The sequence below is a fragment of the Colletotrichum orchidophilum genome, assembly GCF_001831195.1.
Source record: "Colletotrichum orchidophilum strain IMI 309357 chromosome Unknown Scaffold_37.1, whole genome shotgun sequence".
NCBI lineage: Eukaryota > Fungi > Ascomycota > Sordariomycetes > Glomerellales > Glomerellaceae > Colletotrichum > Colletotrichum orchidophilum.
In genome coordinates, this window is record NW_019172993.1 from 209284 (window position 1) to 229390 (window position 20107).

The window sequence follows — 20107 nt, forward strand, 5'->3', positions numbered from 1 at the left end:
ACCTCAATCACACAACTGCTTTCTCTCCACCCTCAACAATACCCAGACTCTACATCATGTTGATCCAACTCTTCGTAGTCACTGTCGGCCATAGTATCCGGTGGCAAATCCCCTGAGGGAACACCGAGGCTGATCAACACTTGCGCCTCCATCTGGAGCTCCTGTGTAAGATACGCTGCCATCCGCATTTCCTCCGTTCGAAGCTCGTAACTAAATAGATGCCAAACTTTTCGGTATATCCTTCCATCTGCCTCTCTTCTAATTATCTCCGTTCCTCTTTCCGCTCTCCTGGGCCGCGTGAAGGCCAGCTGAGCTAAATCTGCCCCCCCTTCTTCAACAAGAAACTTGATCATATCAAGAGACGGGACAGTACTGAAAATCGCAGCAGCCAGGATACTGCCATATTCGCCAAACTCCAAGTATGCATTGACATCAGCGCCATGTTCAACCAGGAGGCGAGCACAGTCCACCATTCCCATCGATGCAGCAGCTGCCAAGGGGCTGCCAAATAGACCAACTTCCGAGTTGGCATTGACGTCTGCTTTATGCTCTAGAAGAAGGCGAACACAGTCGAGGTCTCCGCTGTATGCAGCAGCAATCAAAGGACTACCAAAATCTCCACATCTCAGGTCAGCGTTGGCATCTGCACCCTTCTCTAGAAGAAAGCGAGCACAGTCAAGCTCTCCTCCGGATATGGCAGCAGCCAGTGGGCTACCAAACGGATCTATGAGAACCTCCAGATTGACGTCTGCTCGCTTGCCAACCAGGACCTTCATTGTGACGAGCTTACCGTGATAAGCAGCACTCGATAGGGCACAACCGAACATGCAAGAAGTGATAGACTCGCCACCACACTTCATGTTGGGATTCAGGCCCATTTCCAGTAGAATAGCACAGCATTCAGGGCTCCTCTCCGCTGCCAGACAAAGGAGAGTGCGGCCTTTCACAACGCAGTCCATGTTTGCGCCCTTCTTCAGGAGCATTTTCATGATATCAATATTTTGCTGGTCCACTGATATCCACAATGGGGGGCCATCTTTTTCGTGTTCATCGAACCCGTTAATGTCGCATCCCTGGTTAATTAGGAATTCGCAGAGGTCGTAGTGGCCATAACGAGTGGCAATTTGCAGAAGGCCTGAACCCTCACCATTCACCGACGAGGAAAGGTCGAGGTCTCTGTTCCACCACTCAGGCAGCAATCGATGAAGACCCATTGCAACAACCCCGAAGACAAAGTTGGTACTTGGCTTGATATGGAACCGCATGTCGAAAGTGTATTCCCTCCCGAAGAAGTCCCACCGGGCATGCGCCAAGATGTGTGTGCAAAATACCTGATACTCCCTCGAAGACTGCTGAGGACCTTCTTCACCCAAGAATCGTTTCAGAGCGCGGGCCACGTCTCCAATCCTGTCATCTTTTTCTGAAAGGTCGCGGATGTGTGTGAGCCAGTTCTGTTGGGTGTACTCTTGAAGCGGATGCCGAGGATCCAACGTTTGGTCCTGGTCCTCCCTTTCTGTCATGAACCAAAAGTGTAAAGCGAAGTCTTTGTCGTTCTTGAAAACACCTGAGGGTGGCCAGACCGAGGAATAGGCTGAGCAGCAGTCTATCATGCAGTTTATCAAGATAATTGTTATCTCCGCTTGTGCGTCTTTGACCCACGACTCGTTCTTAGCTTCAAAGTATTCGGCAACTGATGCATGCGGAAACTTCCAGTCCCCGAGACCTGGGTCCCTCACGACCAAGTGTCGGCAGACAGTCCCTAAAATTCGCTCGGTGAGATCTGACTTGTCGAGAGCCTTGTCTCCATCCGTCCTTTCGCTTTCCACTCGCATGGCTGACAGCAATATGCAGCTGTCGAACGGCCTGCGGGCGCACATGACCCATCTCACCGCTCGCTGCAGCATGAGACGCTCGACACTCTCAGGATCGTATTGACCATAAATTTCATCGTAGGCTGCTGTCAGGGTTTTAGGAAGTTTTCCATGAAGCCTCCGCTTTACATCGCTATTGGTGCGCAACTCCTTGAGCTGTTCCCATTGCAGGTAAGTCCATCTGAACCTGGTTTGTACCCGTTAGCCTAGGTAGGTAAGTGTAGTTTGCGAGCTAGAACTCACATTCCGTCGCTCTTCTCCACGAGGCTTTCTTTGACGCGCTGCTTGGTTTCAGGCTCCCAGGCTCCGGTGAAGTTATCCACCTCCGTATTGACAAATTTTTCAATGTCGCCATGATTATCTGAAGTGTGAATTGGGATCATCGCTCTGGGCCCTTGAAATGACCCCAGATTTTTTTCAATATCGGCTTCTAGACGGCTGGCGATGAATATTTTTAGTAAGCGATTGCTTTTCTCCACCAGGCGTTTGAAGAGCCCAACAAGCTGCCGTCTTGTGTCTTCCCTGCACTCATCCAAGGCGTCGAGTACCAGAACAGTTCGAGGATAACTGTTAATCATCTCAATCAACGCTGTCTCGCAATCGTTGACCGTGATATCGCTCTGAATTTGTTCCTTCTTCCGGTATAGATTGTATAATGCCTCATGAACGCTCTCGGGATGGCCGGTCACCTCGCCTAGTTGTCGAATGTAGCTTCGTAGAATAGAGTGAACGCTTTGCCTAGTCGGATCAGAGTAATTGCAGTAGAAGAAGGCGAAACCCCGGTCGTGCTGACTGGGCAATTGACTGGTGGTTTTGTCGTGAATCCAATAACGATCAACAACTTTTGAAGATAGGAACGATTTCCCGGTACCGACTGCGAAACATCACCATAGTCAGTTTGTTGTTACACATAACAGCCTTGGAGCTTCAATACTCACTGTTACCTTGCAACCAAAGCACCGAATTGCAATCTGAGTCTTCCCATTCAAGGAATTTGGAATGGCTGACCAGCCATTCGCACGTGCCCTCGGTTCTTTTTTCGTGCTTCTCGTTGTGATGAATTCCGACCGGAATAGTACTGACGTATTCCATGGCTATTTCTCTTTCGTGCTTTTCAAGCTTCCTAAGAACATCTGTGACATTCTTGTCGACATTCTTCAACGGTACTTCAAGACTTTCAAGCAATTTTCGATGCTCATCACCTGCTTTGACCTCGCAAGCACGAGCTGCAAACTCAAGTTCCTGCTCAAGTGCTTTCACAGCTGACACCCGCTTTTCGCCGTGACCGGGGTCCAGGAGGGCGTCTAAGAATCGGCCCAAATTTCCGTGCTGCATTTCTTGGTCGACGAAAGCAAGAAACTCCAAGCAGGCTACGTATACTTCAACAAGCTTCTTCTTCAAATCTTCCTCATATGGCGGCCTAGGCGAGTTTCCAATGTAGACCTCCTCATACACTTTACCGCGCCTCACCAGGCAGAGGACAATGTCTGTGCATCCCATGATAGCCACGAGATCTTCGCGCTCGGATACGTTGGCCTGGGAGAGGTCGTCAGCTCACAGGTTTGGCCCGCAGGTGTTTGTGCCATGCTACAATACATACCTTCAAAAGCACCTTGACAGCTGACCACACAGCTGTAGAGGGTGCAGGGGTAAAGCTGACGGCAATATCTCCAATGGCGGTGACCACAGAGACAACTCTTTTCGCGTAATCCCTCCACAGAATCTCGCGATCGCCGACCTTGAGCTTGAACGACTCTTCATCGTGTATCTTCTCGCAGGAGCGAACCAACTCCACCAGCTCAGTTGCGGGATCTTTGACATCAGCAGGAGGAAGACTGTCGATCCAATTCCGAGTTTTCACATCCACCTTTTCGTATGCCTCTTTCCACAAATCAAGTATCGTTGCAGCGTCGTCTGTGGTAACTGATACTTCATCCAAGGTAGGGGCGATGAAATCCGGCTTGTCTGCAATGCCAGCAGATAACGGCGCAGGTAAGTCAGCTGGCGGTGAAACGGGAGATTCGATCTCGGGGGTTGTGAAGGAAGGTATCTCATCGTCAGCCGAACGTGACGCTGATAGCTCGTTGACTTTGGTTCCAGGTGACATCAAAGGAATCGCTTGGTTCAGAGACTCGGAAACATCTGGTCGTGGTTTACCTCGTCTCTTGAAGCAAGAAGATAAAGCGGAAAGACAGCCGCCATCGGACTCGCGCGAGCCACTCATACTGCAGTAAAAGATGCTTCTTTGCAAATCACAGGTATGTGGAAAGGTACGGGCAAGAAAGAAAGTATGTTAGCAGCAAAATGCCAGGTCGACAAGATGCATGGTCAATTGCCAACCCCTTCAACTTCGCCTTGTTTTCCCCCCTCCCGTCAGTAAATTTTTGCACCTGCCCTTTCTGAACTTCCATGCAGCTCGGACTGCATCTACTGGGTTTGTATCTGATGAAATATGCAGGCCTGAAGAGGCAGATACTCTCCAAGACCCTATCAGCAATTGACCGAAGCTTTTGGGCTCAAAAACCTGAGACCTGCATCTGCAGTCAGGCCCAACAGAGTCGAGGTGTCCAATAGGCTGTCGTATCCCCTGAAGCGTGAATCAAGTGTCATTGGGCGCCCAGCAAATGTAGCCTTAGGAAGCCCTTTTTTTTTTTTTTTTAGCTCGCGCTTAGCTGCATCTGAGATTTGACCTCTTTGGCGCCGTGGGCAGAAAGAAGTTGCCAATGACCTGTGTGATTGCCCTGAAGAGGGAACCTTGGTTCATGGGCTGATAGCGGCGTACAGGAGACCCTATGCTTTTGGTGAACAACGTGGACACATCGAACTGGTTCTGATAATTGTCATTCTTTGGTGATAAGATTTATGGATCATGAGTGAGACCAAATACAACTTGTGTCCCTTTTGAGAAATTGTGCGTCGTGGTCCTACATAGACCATCGCCACAATTTGCGACTGAAGATATTCATTATAGGGTCCCTTAACAACATAATTTTATTATTGGACACAACGTTTCCGTAGCTCAAGTACAACAATAGGGCGCCGCATGGTCATAAGCAGGACCGATTAGCTATACATATGGTAGTAGAGCGACCGGAGTAGACGGAGCCTGATCAGAGACCGGTCCGGAATTATATCCTATCTGATCTCCACCCGAAAATCTAGCCCAATATAGCTAGCTTATTACTCAATTAAGCCTAGCTCTACCTCCATCTTGAACGTGTTTATATATAGAAGACAGAATAACGTTTTTAACGACGGAAACGGTACCCACACATCGACCCTAGTTCATCACCTTGCCATGCATTGTCGTCAAAAAGGATGCCGAATGTAGTCAGCCTAGCGGCCCCTCCAGCGCTCGTTATCGGGACCGGTGGTCCGCCCCATTTGGTACTTAGGGTGTGATTTTCTCTTCAGTACTGGCGCCAGTACTAGAGTTTCTTACATGTAGTACTGGCACATTGTCTGACGTAACGGAAGCCCGGGACATCCTCTTTTCGAAGTGTTTCACTGTTCTGGGCAACAGTTTGAAGTTGTCGTATAACTGTAAGATATACTATATCGACGCAAACCAACACACTGCATCTCTATGGTCTATGTGAAAACTTTCTTCGAATAGTTCATACAAGATGAATAGTACCCAAGACTTAGCCAGTCCAACTTCCTGTCTTCTCTCTGTCAACGACAAGATTCCCATAGCCTAGTTTCGCAGCTTTTGCAAACTTTGAACTGTGTCAATTATCGTTTCCTTGAGTTGGCTGAACTTCATTCTCGGCTACTGATCTGCCTTTGATGTGTTAAGCAGGTACAAGTCGGGCAGGTCTGACCTCTCTTGGCCCTGAGGGGTTGAATCGCGGAGTTCCGGGAAGTTGGCTCTGATGATGTCAGACACCTGTTAGTGGCCTTCGGCTACAAGTCCCGCACACATGAGTCTTATTCAGTTTGTGTCACTGCAACCTTGCAGCGCCTTTGTGTCTGGCTATATCGATAACACCACTCCGAGGCGCCTGTAAAGCTGGGTTCCCCGACGTAGAGTTTCGTGTTCCACTTACACACGATTCTAGATTTAGTTTCTAAGCAATTAACTCACGGTGTATGCTTCGCCTTGAAGTCGGATTATCGTCAACTCACGAAAGATACTCTGTACATCTAAGTAGCTCTAAGAGACACTTACATAGGGCTTTTATGCCTATCCGATTTGTAATTTCACAGCATTCCACATCCTAGTGTTAGGGCTTTAGGCGATGGGTATTACATTCCGTGATCTCGGCCCGATGCCGTCAACGCTTACCTGAAGCTAGAATAACTCAGATCACCGCGTTGTTGATTGTTTAATTGAGGCTCTTATATTGCGACTGAATATTTTGTCCCAAGGATTCTGTGGTTGATATGCCGCGAAGTCATTTTCGCTTTTATACTCTGGCGGTTGCTACTTCGGTGCCCTCGACGTCGGCCAAGTGAAGCATAAAGAGCTCGGCCACTCTAGCAAGGTCTCTTAGCATTATAGTAGGATGTATTTTTAGAGTGTCCCTTTTGAAGCAGCGCACTAAGTCTAGCATATTTTCGCGGCTAATATCCGGGTATCCGCCGGAATCGGGTATTTGATGTTGGCACGTTCATGCTAGTTGCTAGCGAGCAATTTCCCTTGAGCCGGAGCAGATGTAGTAATAGTCGTGATTATATTCCAACGGTTAGCTTCCAATATCACTGGTGCCTATTTTGCTAACGTACACGCAACAAGCGCTTGTGTAGATGGTCTGATATAGACCTTGTCGCGCCGCCATCCATCAATATATGCTTTAGCGTAGGCCGATGGTTTGTATTTTCTAAGAGCACAGCTTTTCTATGTTCTGAAATATTAATATGTTGCCCTAACTTATAGCCTGACTGAAAACACAATAAGCACGGCGTTTTTTTTTTTTTCTTTTTTTTTTTTTTTTTTTAGATAGGTGACTAACCTTTTGCCTCTATTACGTTAACAGGTTATACTTTAAGGCTGTCGGATTGGAAGCCCAATTCGACCTCGAGTCAGCGCCAGCGCAGGGGCCATCTGAGGGTCTCTATATCAGCGTTCAACCGGCGATCCAACCCACGGTTGGAACCTCTCTTTTCCTCTTCACGCAGAGATCAATACAAGTTAATTGACCCTTCGTCACCACGGTTCGATCGAACAAATCACCCCTGTGATACGTAAACCAACAAAGGCCTATAGGGATGGCAAGGCCACCCTCCATCGCATTTTCCCTCGAGCACCCGGCAGCTACGATAAGACTACTCAACTACTAGGGCAACCTAAGCTAATAATAAAGCGGCTAGTATTTTACTATGCGGGCGTACTACATCCTCCCCGGCCTCCGTTATGGATAATCAGCCTGCTCTGTATGCGATAAGTCTAGATAATACTCTAGGTTTTGTATTACGCAAGCTCAAATGGCACAAAAAGGCGGCTCATTGGACTCCAGACGGATTCGAACGTCTAACGATTAATAATGCATTTTACAAACGTATCGGAACTCAAAAAGTAGGTTGAGGCATCGATAATGTGGCAAAAGTCGATAAATTAGAAGGATATTAAAAATGAAGAAAGGACAGTCGTGGAGGTCGAAATCTGCGAATGCCGGCTTACATGAATATAGGGGCTTCGGCTTGGGACCTTAACATCGAGTGTGTTAGAGGAGTGGTACGTTCAGGTCCTTTCATGAGGGTAGTTGTACCACTGTCGGGTTGGATCATTATCGGTGTACCTTATTTCTGGGCGTGGCGGCTATGTTAAATTTCCCGACCTTTGTTTTTTGTGAGACAACGAATCTAGCGAATCGTCCATCAGCATTCAAATTCTTGGCTACTTGCACGTTGTAAGAGATGAGGGCCAACAGGATGGTCTTTTGACGATAGAGCTATCCTCAGTACTGAAGGTTTTGGAATCAAAGATGCCCTAAGCTCTGTGTATCAATGCTAAAGCAGCTACATTTCACTGGATTTCCGCTCACTTATAACAAAGCCAACCTGACAGGATAGTGTGACATGAATCTGACGAAAATGGAGGATCGTTTGGCCACCGCTTGGAAAGTGAAATGTCATCCCGACTTTGTGGCATTCGCCACAATTGGAACCTGGTGCAGTGTAGTCTATTTCGGGGTTTCCCAATTTCCCTTCTATAATTCTATCACATTCATTCCTAACCTCCGTCTAACTATAAATAAATAACGTTAGAATACAGAGACTTCTTAGAAGAACCACGAAAGTTAGTCGCCCCTTTTAACAATCAATATCGGCGCGAGGGGAAGGCAAGAAAAGGACACGCTAAAAGTAAGATATATACATTCTATTCACCGTTTCCAACCACTCTTGAATCTCATTGCCGTCAAAGGGGTGATATTCATTGGGACATATATGTGAAACTCGGCGACTTCTCCAACGCAAAAGGTCAGCCCTGCCGAAGCCACTGGGAGCTGAGCCGCCGAGAGGAGTCCGGAGCAGACCAACGGACACTCTACGACCCCATCGCCGCCGAGGTGCTCCGGCGCCGGGACATGGATAAACGTCTGCGGGAGAGACAACAGTGGTAGAGACACCGCGGTCCCACAACACCAAGCTCCATACCCGGAGCCGAACAACCCCCATCTCGGCCGAAGAGTTCCGCTCCGCCGATGAAGCACTCTACGAATGGCGCCGGTGCCAAGGTATAGGGTGGATTCTCCCAGTCCAATCTAATCTGATCTAATCTCCCTAGCACCCGAGCCTTCCGATCGTCGGAGCAAGCCAGAAAAGGATCCAAAAAAAAAAAAATGAGAAGAGACAGACTGAATCACCACGGAAAAGATGACGGGACGTACGGTGTTCACATGTAGCATTCTGTGATCATTCCATCTCACGGGTTACGAATTACGAATAATAGTCTCAAGGGGAACTTGGGTTCATGACATCAGGAACGGAAAAGTTGGACTTGTCACGACGGCTAAAAAGTGCAACAAACTTGAGCTTTTGCACAAATAATCTCTTCATTATTCGCATCTTTCATGCGAAGCAAGAAAGCGGAGAGTTTCGGTAACCCTAGGTACCTCGTAAACAACAACTATAAACCGTCCAAGTCTCTTCAGTGACGACTATCCCCAAGATCCAGGCGGGATCCCAATCGAATCCCATCGCATACAAAACCCCGTGAAACGCCCGTTTGGTCTAACAACAGAAAAAAACGCCTTTGATGATGATGACGATATCAATCATCCCCGTGGTATACAGTTAACAACAAGTTTCGCTTTCTTCCCAAAGAGTTTCCCCGCCAGTACCGTGAAAAACGCCGTTGAAAAATTCAAGGTCGCCCAAAACAGAACCTCGTGTCAACTCCGGAAACTGCGCGCTTTTTTCCTCTTTCCGCCCTTTCATCTATAATGCATGTTTCCCGTTTTCTTTTTTGTTTTTTCGTGTTCGTTGACTCGAGCCGAGAAAGGCAAGCAGCCCCAAGCTCCAAGCCTCAAGACCAGAACGGCCCCTCGGCCTGCGCCTGCTGCCACTGCTGCGCCTCAGCAAGCCTCTTCTCCAACTCCTCGTTCTCCTTCCACAGCTGCGAATTCTTCTTCTCCAAGTGCGAGATATACTCGGTAGCCTTGCTCAAGATTGTCGCCTTGTTCAGCTTGCGCGCAGGCATCAACCCACCGAGCTCCTCAACGACATCAAACGCCTCGTCGCTCTCGGCGGCGGCAGCGGCGGCCTGCGGGTTCTCCGTCTGCTGGACGACGCAGCGCAGCGAGGGGACGGCGTCGCGAAGGGCAATAATCTTCTCGTTGATGTTGACGCGGTAGCGCTTCTCAATCATGTTGTGCGGGTTCTTGGAGGGCTCCGAGTGTTTTGTGCGGCGGGCGGGGGGCTCGGGTGAGGCAGAGCGGGACGAGGCGGACGAGGCGGAAGATTTGCGCTTGAGGTCGTTGTTGCGCGGAGAGGTTCGTTGTTGTTGCTGGGTTTGTGTTTGTGTTTGTGTTTCTTGTCGTTGTTGAGGGCGGGATTGCTCTGGGCGGGAAGCAGGTGTCGATGTCGTCCGGGCTGAACGCGGGGACTTTGTGGGTTGCTGAAGTTGAGCCTGGGGGCGGGCGGGTGCTTCGAGGTTCTGGAAGAGTGGCTGGGTGTCGTTGATGCCCTCGCGGCCAAAGGCGACGGCGTCGGACATGAGGTCGGACGGGTTGGCGCTGGGGCTGAGGGTGAGGTTCTGGGGCGAGAGGAAGGACATGGGGCTGCCGAAGGATTCGCCGTAAAAGACGTCGAGGTCTGGGGAGAGGGCGGGCTTCTCAAAGTAGGCGGGCCAGTCGCTGCTAGAGGGGAGCTGGAAGGACGAGGTAGGGAAGACGGGCGAGACGGGCGAGCCGCGGGACGGGGCCGAGTCGGCACTGAAGTCGGCCTGGTTGTCGTAGAAGGAGAGCGGGGAGAGCTCGGGCGGGCTCTGTGAGGAGGGTGTTAGTTGAACGTCGAGACGAAGTTGGTTGTGCAGGTGTGTGAAATGAGGTAGGTAGGTAGAGAGATACCAATTGGTCAAAGTCTCTCGTGTAAGACGGGAAGGGTTGATTGGTGGTTTAATGGGAAAAAAGTCTACACACCATTGATTGAGGCATCGGAGGTACTTGATAATAGTCAAAGGACTGTTGTTGAGCCATGGTGCGATTCATGGAGGGGTAAGTTGACTAGGGTGTGGGAGGGGGATCTGATGATGGACCGGTCTGGAGGAGTGGTCGTTGATTGAAGATGGAAGAGGTGGCGTTACTCGGGAAGTGAGTTGACGAGGGCTGGTGCTCAGATATGTGTGTCGAGATGCCGATGGCGAGAGGGGACTTTGTATATGATGTTACTTTGATTGAGGCTGATGGTTCGAGCGTGGACAGGTGGGGAGACACAAGACGGACGGCAAAGCTATATACTAAAGGCGAGAAAAGGTAGTGAACAATGTGTAGGCATTAATCAGAGGGCCAGAGGCCAAGAAACCGGCTATGAGCCGGGGCAGAGCTCCGGCCTGGGATGCGGGTAGGGTGGACCAGGAGGATGGGGGTGATGGTAAGGCGGGCGCGGGTTGGAACGGCGAGCAAAACTGGCGATGGACGGGCTCGTCATACGACAGAGCCACGGGTACGGGGTGGTTGACGAAAGGAATTGTGACAAAAAGGTACGACGGCCAGGACCCCGAGGCTGATGTGGTGCCGGGGGGGGTGGCTCATAGTCCCATGGGCCAAATGGTACGGGCGGACGGATCCGACGGTGGGAAGACTGATGATTGACATAAGATGTGCTGTGGGGAGTCTCTTTGACACATGCACCAGGGAGGGTCCCCATCTGTACATTGGCCAAGAGGAAAAGAGAGACTCAGGCATTGGGAATAGAGCCACCGGGCGGCCAGTCTCGACGCCGGGAACAACTCGGTGCGGGTGCAGCGCATGAGCGGGTGGGTGTCCGGTGTTGCCAACGGCCTCTTGGGATGCGACTTTGCACGCCCGTATGTCAGGGCCAGCAGGGACTCGGGAGGGAATTGAATTTTGTGCTCCCTATGCTGAAGCATTCCTCTGCATATACGTCGTCGTATGCAAGACCTGCATTGTATTCGTCTGCATTAATCGTACGCGGGTAGGTAGTCCAACGACGCACTCCCGTCCTTTGCAGAAAAGTTTTTCGTAGAATGCCTGACCTGCGAAACGAAACGAGAGAAATCTCGGACTGGGTTGACCGAGTTGTTGGTACGGGGTACTACTCCGTACTGCTTGCTGCTGCTGCTGCTGCTGCTGCTTCTGCTTCTGCTGCTTCTGCTGCCCACGCCCGCCCACGCCTAATTCCAGACCAAGCTAGGCGGCAAAAAACAAAAGAGCGGCTGACAGGGTCAGGGGGTGTATCTTGGTGCAAATCCCGGAAGGGGAACACGACGAGATGGAAAGAGAATAGAACGATAGAGGGGCATCCCGGGAGCTTGGCGGGACTGCGTAGCCGTCGCCAAATTTTGCGAGACGGCCATATTGACTAAATTGCGTAGTCGGCAATGGGGAAAAACGGTTTCCATGAGGCCATGGGGGGTCGCATCGGAAGCGAGCGCTTTTTCTATTATCGCAAACTGTCCGCCACCTTGGGCGTAATTTTGACAAGAGCGCCGTCATTATCTTGCATGGGACGTGACGGCGGGAGACAGTGTATGTGTGCGCTTGCGGCTCAATCTGTTTTGCTTTTGCGATTGACCGGGAAAAAACCTTGAAAGCCGGATATTTCGACCTTGGCCGTGGTGCGGCGTGCAGAACGTGCCTTCAATCTCGTGCGATGGATGTGATGGGTATGGAATGCAATCTGATTCAGGGACCCCCCCGTGCGCCCCAATGGAACCCAAGCCTGTCAACAAATGCGCCCAAGACGCAGAGTCTCAAAGGCCATTGGGCCTATATCCAAGATCTCGCTCATCTTGACCGAGACGGGGGAGGGGGCGTGCGGAACCGCGAGCTGTCGAGTCGTTAAGCTGTTCAAACTTGGACGCCAGGCATTACCTAATTGGACGTAAACGGCGGACGCGGCCGCCAAAGTTTGGATGGAAAAGGCAAATCCGCATGTTCGAGCCTTTGAGGGTAGCGACTTGCTATTCGTAGAAAGGTTTCTTTCCTGACGTGCATGACGACACCCTGGGCATTGATAGAGTGGTGGCCCTGGTGGGATCATGGCTGACGTTGTCGCTCGGTGTATTGTCGAAGATCAAGAAGGTCCTTGTCTCCTCGGCCCGCGTTTACTGTTGAAGCTGTCACTGCTCTCCCTGGGCGACCGTTGCGTCTCGTTCCCGTAGGCTGTACGGATAGGTGACCGTTTGACAGGGGTCCCGGGGCAGGCAGAAGGCGTTGGAGATCTCCAGTGTCCCCCTCCCACCCGCACTGCTAGTTGAATTCGATGGGCAGCCGTGTGCGAAGTGCGTTCCAGCTCCAGTGTCCTCAGCTCCTGAAGAGGGAGGGCGAACTGGCGAAGGATTCGAACCATCTCCTGGGCGCACCAAGATGCCTGGAGACTTGCCGGGCCACTGGACCCAAGAGGCAAGAGACACGTCGATTATCTTGCGCTGTGCTGGCGGAGCGACTCAGGATGGGCCCCCTCCCGAGGCCCCAGACGTTCCGAGTGGTTGGCTTCTGGGTAGTGGTGCCGAGCCCTGATTGCGCGTGCAAGTACGCGGGTGCAAGTACGAATACGCTGCACAGAGTAGGTATTCCCACCGCCCAGCTAGGTAGGTACTTGGGAAAGCAAGGAGATTGGCAGTTGGCTGAAGTGAAAGAGTAGCGGACGTTTGCGGCCGACGGTCGCTCAGTTAGACACCGAGGATGCCGAGTTACGGAGCCGAAGGATTTCTGTCCAGGGCGTCCAGGGCGTTGAACGTTGCTGGGAGCAGCGAGGGCCCACTGGTCTCCGGCAAGCCGCAACGGCAGCGAACTATCTAACTGGAAGAGATGGAACGAGTCATCCGCAATCGCTTCGCATTGCCTCGCATCGCATGCATCGACGGTACTCGATGCAACAGGCACGGCAGACAGTAGAGTCCTTGAGTACGGATAGACCGATGGAGAGATGGATATTGGAGAGCCTAGAAACTTGGCCAACTTCCATGGCTCAGGCTAAGGCTGAGTGAGTCTGATGGGTTCCTTGGCTGTGGCCCGTGGGATGGGAAATGGAGGCTATGGAGCGCATAATGGGCGCATGGCGGACAAGAAGCGGCGGGCCCAAGCAGCATCGCAGCACTGCAGCGATGCAGCGTCGTCGAGTGTTGGTTCCAAGGTTGAGAGATTGAAGCGTCGATATGAATGGTGCACGGATGGTGTACGGATGGTGTATAGATGGCGTATGGATTAGATGATGGGGGTGTGTGAAGAACGAGTCGAGGTGTCAAGGTGGAAGGAAGGTGGTCTGATAATCCTGCAGCGTCGAACGTCGCTGCCAACAGCCCATCCGCCCGGGGAATCGAACGAGGGAAGGAACCCGCTCGGTCTAGACCGGAGCCAATGGGACGCGACGACTTGGCTGCCAGCAGTCATCAAGTACCTTTTCCACTACGGGTTGGTGAAGGAGTACATGGCGAACGTCTTCCGGGACGTCTGGGCAGGTCCCTCCCGACAGTTCCCGTGCTCCTCTTGAGTTTTTTCAATTCATCCCACAAACATCTCTTTCTTTTCTCCATTCTTTCTCCTTTTTTTTTTTTTGTTTTCCGCTCTATTCCCTGCCTGTTTCCTATCTCCCCTCCCCCCCCTTTTTTTTCCCTTCTATGTTTTTTTCCCGACCCGAGCAGGTGCCAGGCCAGCATGTCACTCTGGGTGACGGCATCCCATCAGTGGATATCGCCTTGCATGTGGATCCCACGCAGCTACCTTATGCCTCAATCGGACGTTGACATGTGCAAGCGCAAATGCGACGGAGAGGTTGCGACGAAACTTTTGATACTCGAATGCTTGGACGGCATCCCTCTTTGCCTATGCCACATCACGGCATGAACAACATCACGGCAGATTCACTCGTCCAGGCAGACACCATCACCATGAGTGCATCAACGATCGACTGCGGGGTGCCTCCCATCCCACTGCCAGCGCTGATCGCCGCGACGGGCTACCCAATGCCTCCTCCCTGTTCCCTGCATCCGCCACCATCCTACGGACTCGCTTCTCCTCACTTACATGCACAGCTCTTCAGCTTTCTCTTAGCATGAAACCCCCAATTTCGCGGGTTGAGCCACGGCATGCCCATCATGTCGCATTCGACCTCTCCCTCCGAGGGAATACAACGTGAAAACTCACTTTTCACTTGTAACTTGAGAGACAAGGAGAACTACTGCAACGAGCAGCGCATGCGAAGCAAGTGCCGTCTGGACCGTGGGCGGCAGAGGGGAAAACCACGCCAGGCCAAGTCCTGCTTTACTAAGCTCTGCCTTGGCCCTCCCTGTCTTGCGGCTTGCCTGCCGGTTCGAGAAGAGACTTCTGTTGATCCGAATTGATCCAAATAGATTCGATACATGCGAGCAACGGGGGCGCATTGCAGGCCGCGAGACACATTTTTGCGCCTTGCGGTTGCGGGTGCGTTCATCCTGCCATCATCCGTCAATCAGCCCTCCCCTTTCCGCCGGGGGACATTCAAATCCCGAAGCTCTCACTTGCCGTCTGTTGGACCTCGGGACCTCCTTTCTCTCTTCCTTCTGTCTCCCTGGGGAGCCAAGCAGCAGCCATCTCCAATCCGTCGCTCTGTTTTGTTTGCGGAAAGAACAAGAATGTGTAGTCCGGCCGTCCCGGTTTCTCTCTGCGATTCGTCGATGGAAGAAAACCGAAGGGCCGAAGAGAGTGTCAGGATCTTCCGTGTTGGGCGAATCACTTACCCAAAATTGCGACAACAGTCAATCCTCCACACTCACGACACGGCAGCCCTCAAAAAAAGAAAAGAAGAAGAAGAAGAATTGGATAAGCAAGTAAAAGGGCACGCATGCTCGTCCCCGTCCGAGACACCAGACGCACACCACGGCGGCCGGCGCAACGCATTCGCGGAAGGCCTCCCGGGCGGTCACAACGGTCTACCTGCAGGATCTGTGCTTCTGAGCAGCAAACGTACATTGCATGACAACTCAACCCTACCTTGCCTCGGTGCAGGAGCTGAGAGGGGAGGAGGAGAAGGAGGAGGAGGACCCTGCAGCTCTTGTCCTCCGAGAGGCTAACCCTCTTGAGAGAGAAAAAGGCGGGGGGGGAAGCGGACTATTTTTGCCGTTTGGCTGGGTTGGCAGACTTGCGCGCGCGCAAGGGCAAGGAGGTGTGGTTCGCATGAATTCGGTTCGTCCCTTTTTCTTGCGGGAGAATTGCTTTTTCGTCTCCCTCTTTTTCCTTATCCAGTCACGGGCACAAACAGTTCAACGGCGCGAATGCGACGGCAAGACAAGTCGTTTGTACTTTTGAAGTTTGCCCTCCCTCTCCACAATGTTTGTCTGTCAATTTCACATCCCAACGCCGCTTACCGTGGGGAACTTTTCATGTGGCGCTGAGGACGGGGAGGAGGGGCGCACTCCACGTCGGTCTGCAGGACTTGCAGCTCGCTCACATTGGCACGTTGGCACGTTGGCACGTTTGGAGACACGTTTGGCGACAAACTTCCAACGGTTTGTGACGAGTCAAGACCTGCAGGACCTTTTTTATTTCGTTTTGTTCCATTTTGCACAAAAGTGTCTGTCAATATGACGCGGCCCTCGCCTGCGCAACTTGCTCAAGCTGAGGTATCTGACTGGTCGAGGAAATGGGCTTGAAAGTGTTGGAAGTCAGAGGTGACGGATCAAGCGATCTGATGAGTGCACCATATTCACTTCTCAACGAATGTGTACGTCTTGGCTCTCTTCTCGCTGCATCATGACTGGAATGAGTATCGACATACTCCGTGCCTCTCAGGACTCACGATGAAGTTGCTGGAAATCCAGAAGCGGCAATATTTAAGGCATATATATATATATATCAACGTTGAATTATGGCAGATGAACCATCTACTCTTGCTACCCCATCATCACCAAAGAGAACTCACATATTCTAGAATCCTTTAGCTGCTCACTTGACTTTCCCAGATCAAACAGGCCCATCATGGCCTCCCCCAGAAAATCCAAATCAGAACGGCCTCTGGCAGCCGTACGCACCCCAAACCAGGACATCCTTCCCGCCACCATAATCGACACGAACCCATTCTACATCGACATGAGCCAAGGTACGCACCGCAAAGCCCTGCAGCCCTTCACCCTCACCCTTCAAACACTCCGCCCCCGCAGCTCGGCGGAGATCCTCGCGGAGATGGCACAGATTGACCATTCCCCGACAAAGCACGTCGCCTCCCGCCCCGCGACACCGACGCCATACCGTCATCCGCACACGCCCGTGACGACATCACCCGTTTCATCAGGTCGTAGCAGTAGTCGTGGCAGCGTTACCGCTGCTGGTGCCGACAGCCCCGACAAAGACGTGTTCCAAACGCCAGAAAGCCACCGCACGGTAACTCGAGTGCGCCAGTTCGCAATGAAAACCAGCCCCGCCACCGCCTCTTCCTCGGGCTCCTCCAAACGAAGCATCGAGACAGACGGCGACGTCCGCATGAAGAACGGTACCTTGACCAGCCCCGAGCTTCGCCACCTCCAACAGCAGCAGCAGCAGCAGCAGCGTGCGTTGCGCGCGCTGGTGATGGAGGCCGTCCACGATAACTTTGAATTCGAGCGTGCGCGGTTCGCGGGCGCGATTCAGCGGGAGGTTATGGCTGCCATCACCGAGGAGGTTGAGGTTCTTGTACGGGAGAATTTTGAGGCTGCGTTGGCTAGGGCGCTGGAGTTGCCGTTTGAGGAAGGGGGTGGGGTGCAGGCTGAGGAGGCTGCTGTTGTTCGGGTTGTGAGGGAGCGGTTGAGGGGGATGAGTGAGGAGGGTTTGGTGAGGATTTTTTGTAATGATGAAATGTTGGAGGTGCTTAGGAGGGTTGTGAGGATTGTTGAGTTGGAGGTTAGTTTGCAGACGTGGGATTTACTGAGTTGAGGGGAGGGGGATGTGGTGAGAGGGGTGTGGTTCCCAGGGTAAGGTGCCTTGGTTGAAGTCGGAGGTAGACGCCGTGATGGCGCGAGTTGGCGTTGATAGACAGTCTAGCTACTGAAGTTTTCATAGACTTATGTTCACACGTGTGCCTTTCTGGTCTGGAATGCTTGTGGTTGTGGATCTACTGTGTAATTGCATTGAACTTTGATCTGAGGGATCATGCCAGGAGATTTCTGCTTTTCAAAATGGGATAACATATGGATATTGACGATTCAAAGCCGTATTTGAGTAGAATGCCATCTTTGCTCGGAATCGGGCGAGATGATTCTTCCATATTCGTGAATACAAAACTCGTTCCTTAGGTTAATGATCTCGCGAGGCATGATGAACTCTACAGAATATCTGGAACCTCATAAATGAGAAATCGATTAAAATTTTGATCCCAGGCTTCGAGGGTTCTTTCGCAGGAGAATCGAAGTAATCATGACACCCACGACTGCCAACCTGTAAAAGACTTGATCTCACCATCAGCTCTGGCCATGGTGTTGAATCAAGACTACACCCCAGCACCAGCATGTCTACCGCGGTAGTCTGGTAATAGAAAAGCTGATTGACCTCTACAATTAGAAATCAGGTAGTTCAGATTGTGGGTTCAATATTGACGCAGAAGCTATTTCCTTGTAACCTTTTCCCTCAAGACCCAGCATTACTCTGTTTTATTTTTGCATATCAAGGAGCGCTCCAAAACATGGCTACATAAATCTCGACTAAAACGTACGTATATCCTCTCGAGAAGTACAAACATAAAACAAACGTTGGCTTCTTTTACTTTGAAATAGTTTTGGTCTCAGTCAAAACAATTCTACCTTGGTAAAGCTGTATACGCTCGCATCAGTAATGAGGCTGATACAGGTTACCTTAGGCAAGGTACCTCATCCTGGAGCTGTCAGGGCGCTAAAACAGCTGTTCGCTCGCTGGCAGGGAGAGTCCAGACCCACCTGACTCTTTGCCTTTCCTCTTTGAGCGCCCGGCGCAGCTGTTCACTGCTGCGTCATAAGTAACAGCTGGCCGGTCCAGGCTCTTTTTTTTTCTCTGTGCCACCGTTTGTGTCGCGAAGCTTCCTCCCCTCCCAGGCCACCAGCCGACTCCCCGATCCCGCACCTCCCGACCGTCGCTGCCACGAGGTCACACACCGGCGGCGCTCGCTCGTCTGATCTTGAATTGCGCATCACATCGCACCGTCGCGATTCATTATTTCATTTGTGGTCTCGGCTTCTCTCCTGTTTCTTCTGCCCGCTCCGTCGAATTGGGCCATGCCGCTTTGAGCACGGCACGTGTCCGCATCATCTTTTGCCATGGTCTCCTTCTGGCCCTGGAGGGTACGTTTGCTACGGCTCTGGACCGCCTCTCTTCATGCGCATAACGACATCTTGGGCGAATGGATTGACTGACCGACCACATTGCAGGCCGACGACTCCTCCCCTGCCTCGTTTGAGAAGACCCTCTCTGCCCTGTCTACCAAAATCACAGACACCCAGGCGAGACTCGATGGCGCGCGAGCCACCTCCCGTCGCATCAGGGTGCTCTGGTCCCTGTACCTCGCCTTTGCCTACCTCGTCTACTCGATCGTCATTTTCCTCGTCGTAGGATGGAACGACATGGGCGCCTCGGAATGGACCGGCGTCGCGGGAGGCCCGCTCCTGTTCGTAGTTCCTTCCTCCACGGGAAAGCCGTTTGCGCAAAGTTGTCATGCTGACCATGCCATCCACCCAGCATCTACCTCACGCGGACCACCGTCACGGCCGTCTTCAACTACCGCATCGATTCCCTGGCCACTCGCCTAAAGGAGCAGCAGGCCGAGCGCGCAAAGACGATCCAGAAGCTCAAGGACGCCACAAAGTACGACTCCACCCTGGAGCTCCTCGAAAAGTACGGAGGCGGTGAGGGCAAGGGCAAGAACAAGAAGCAGAGTGCGGGCGAAGAGGACAAGAAGTCGCGACAGCAGCAGCAACAGGGCGGCAGGCACAATGAAGGCGCCACACCCAGCGGCCGGACGAACATGGCGCCCCCTCCCACCGCCAATATCCAGCGCCGCGAAGGTCCCCCGCCTGGCTTCCAAGCCGGGCGTCCGCCGCAGTCGCCCAACGGCCTCGAGCCCACGGAAGAATTCGCGCCCAACGCATACGCCCACCTGCCTCCGCCGCCGCCGCCTCACTCGCAGCACTTTGCGCAGGCCGAGGGGATGCCAGGCTCGTCGCACTGGTACGACCGCATCATGGACCTCCTCCTCGGCGAAGACGAGACGGCGTCCAAGAATCGGATCGCCCTCATCTGCAGGAATTGCAGGCTGGTCAACGGTCAGGCCCCACCGGGCACAAAGGCCCTCTCAGACATTGGCACGTGGAAGTGCATGGGCTGCGGGGCCACCAACGGCGAAATGGAGGAGGGAAAACGCATCATGCAGGAGGTCCTGGGGTCGCGGGAGGTTCCCACGGGCGAAGAGTTCAAGGAGTCTGATGAAGAGGTGTCTAGCGTTTCGATCAAGGAGGAAGATTCTGACGAGCAACCCAGCGGCGCGAAGACGACGGGGCGACAGGGCGGTTCGGCGGCAGCGAAGAAACGGAAGGGCAAGGGTGGCAAGTAAAAAACGTGCGGCGGTGAATGCGCGACTGCTGGCTACTTAGTTACAGCCAATTATTTCATAACATAATTGCAGCTCACAAAATA

The 20107-nt window shown here is 52.2% G+C and overlaps 7 protein-coding genes across 7 annotated transcripts; 3 read left to right on the forward strand and 4 right to left on the reverse strand.

Annotated features, from left to right (window-relative positions):
- Nucleotides 1-32: 32 nt before the first annotated feature.
- Nucleotides 33-4095, reverse strand: CORC01_05383 (uncharacterized protein; the record flags this gene model as incomplete). Its single annotated transcript, XM_022617026.1, has 4 exons — nt 33-2058; nt 2115-2745; nt 2810-3407; nt 3472-4095. The coding sequence occupies 4 exons, from the start codon at nt 4093-4095 to the stop codon at nt 33-35; spliced, it is 3879 nt and encodes a 1292-aa protein (XP_022476491.1).
- A 1706-nt stretch (nt 4096-5801) lies between these two features.
- CORC01_05384 (uncharacterized protein) lies at nt 5802-5924 on the reverse strand (the record flags this gene model as incomplete). Its single annotated transcript, XM_022617027.1, has 1 exon — nt 5802-5924. A coding segment is annotated over one exon (123 nt), but the record flags the coding sequence as incomplete, so codon positions are not given.
- Nucleotides 5925-9342: 3418 nt separating this feature from the next.
- CORC01_05385 (helix-loop-helix DNA-binding domain-containing protein) lies at nt 9343-10513 on the reverse strand (the record flags this gene model as incomplete). The annotated part of the gene is made up of 2 exons (XM_022617028.1): nt 9343-10302; nt 10457-10513. 2 exons carry the CDS (start codon nt 10511-10513, stop codon nt 9343-9345), a joined length of 1017 nt encoding a protein of 338 aa, XP_022476493.1.
- Nucleotides 10514-10841: 328 nt separating this feature from the next.
- On the reverse strand, nt 10842-11329 carry CORC01_05386 (uncharacterized protein; the record flags this gene model as incomplete). Its single annotated transcript, XM_022617029.1, has 2 exons — nt 10842-11039; nt 11108-11329. Coding segments are annotated over 2 exons (420 nt in total), but the record flags the coding sequence as incomplete, so codon positions are not given.
- CORC01_05387 (uncharacterized protein) lies at nt 10844-11380 on the forward strand (the record flags this gene model as incomplete). Its single annotated transcript, XM_022617030.1, has 2 exons — nt 10844-11086; nt 11231-11380. The coding sequence occupies 2 exons, from the start codon at nt 10844-10846 to the stop codon at nt 11378-11380; spliced, it is 393 nt and encodes a 130-aa protein (XP_022476495.1).
- A 5073-nt stretch (nt 11381-16453) lies between these two features.
- Nucleotides 16454-17383, forward strand: CORC01_05388 (uncharacterized protein; the record flags this gene model as incomplete). Its single annotated transcript, XM_022617031.1, has 1 exon — nt 16454-17383. The coding sequence occupies one exon, from the start codon at nt 16454-16456 to the stop codon at nt 17381-17383; it is 930 nt and encodes a 309-aa protein (XP_022476496.1).
- A 1352-nt stretch (nt 17384-18735) lies between these two features.
- On the forward strand, nt 18736-20024 carry CORC01_05389 (uncharacterized protein; the record flags this gene model as incomplete). Its single annotated transcript, XM_022617032.1, has 3 exons — nt 18736-18759; nt 18847-19082; nt 19154-20024. 3 exons carry the CDS (start codon nt 18736-18738, stop codon nt 20022-20024), a joined length of 1131 nt encoding a protein of 376 aa, XP_022476497.1.
- Nucleotides 20025-20107: the final 83 nt, after the last annotated feature.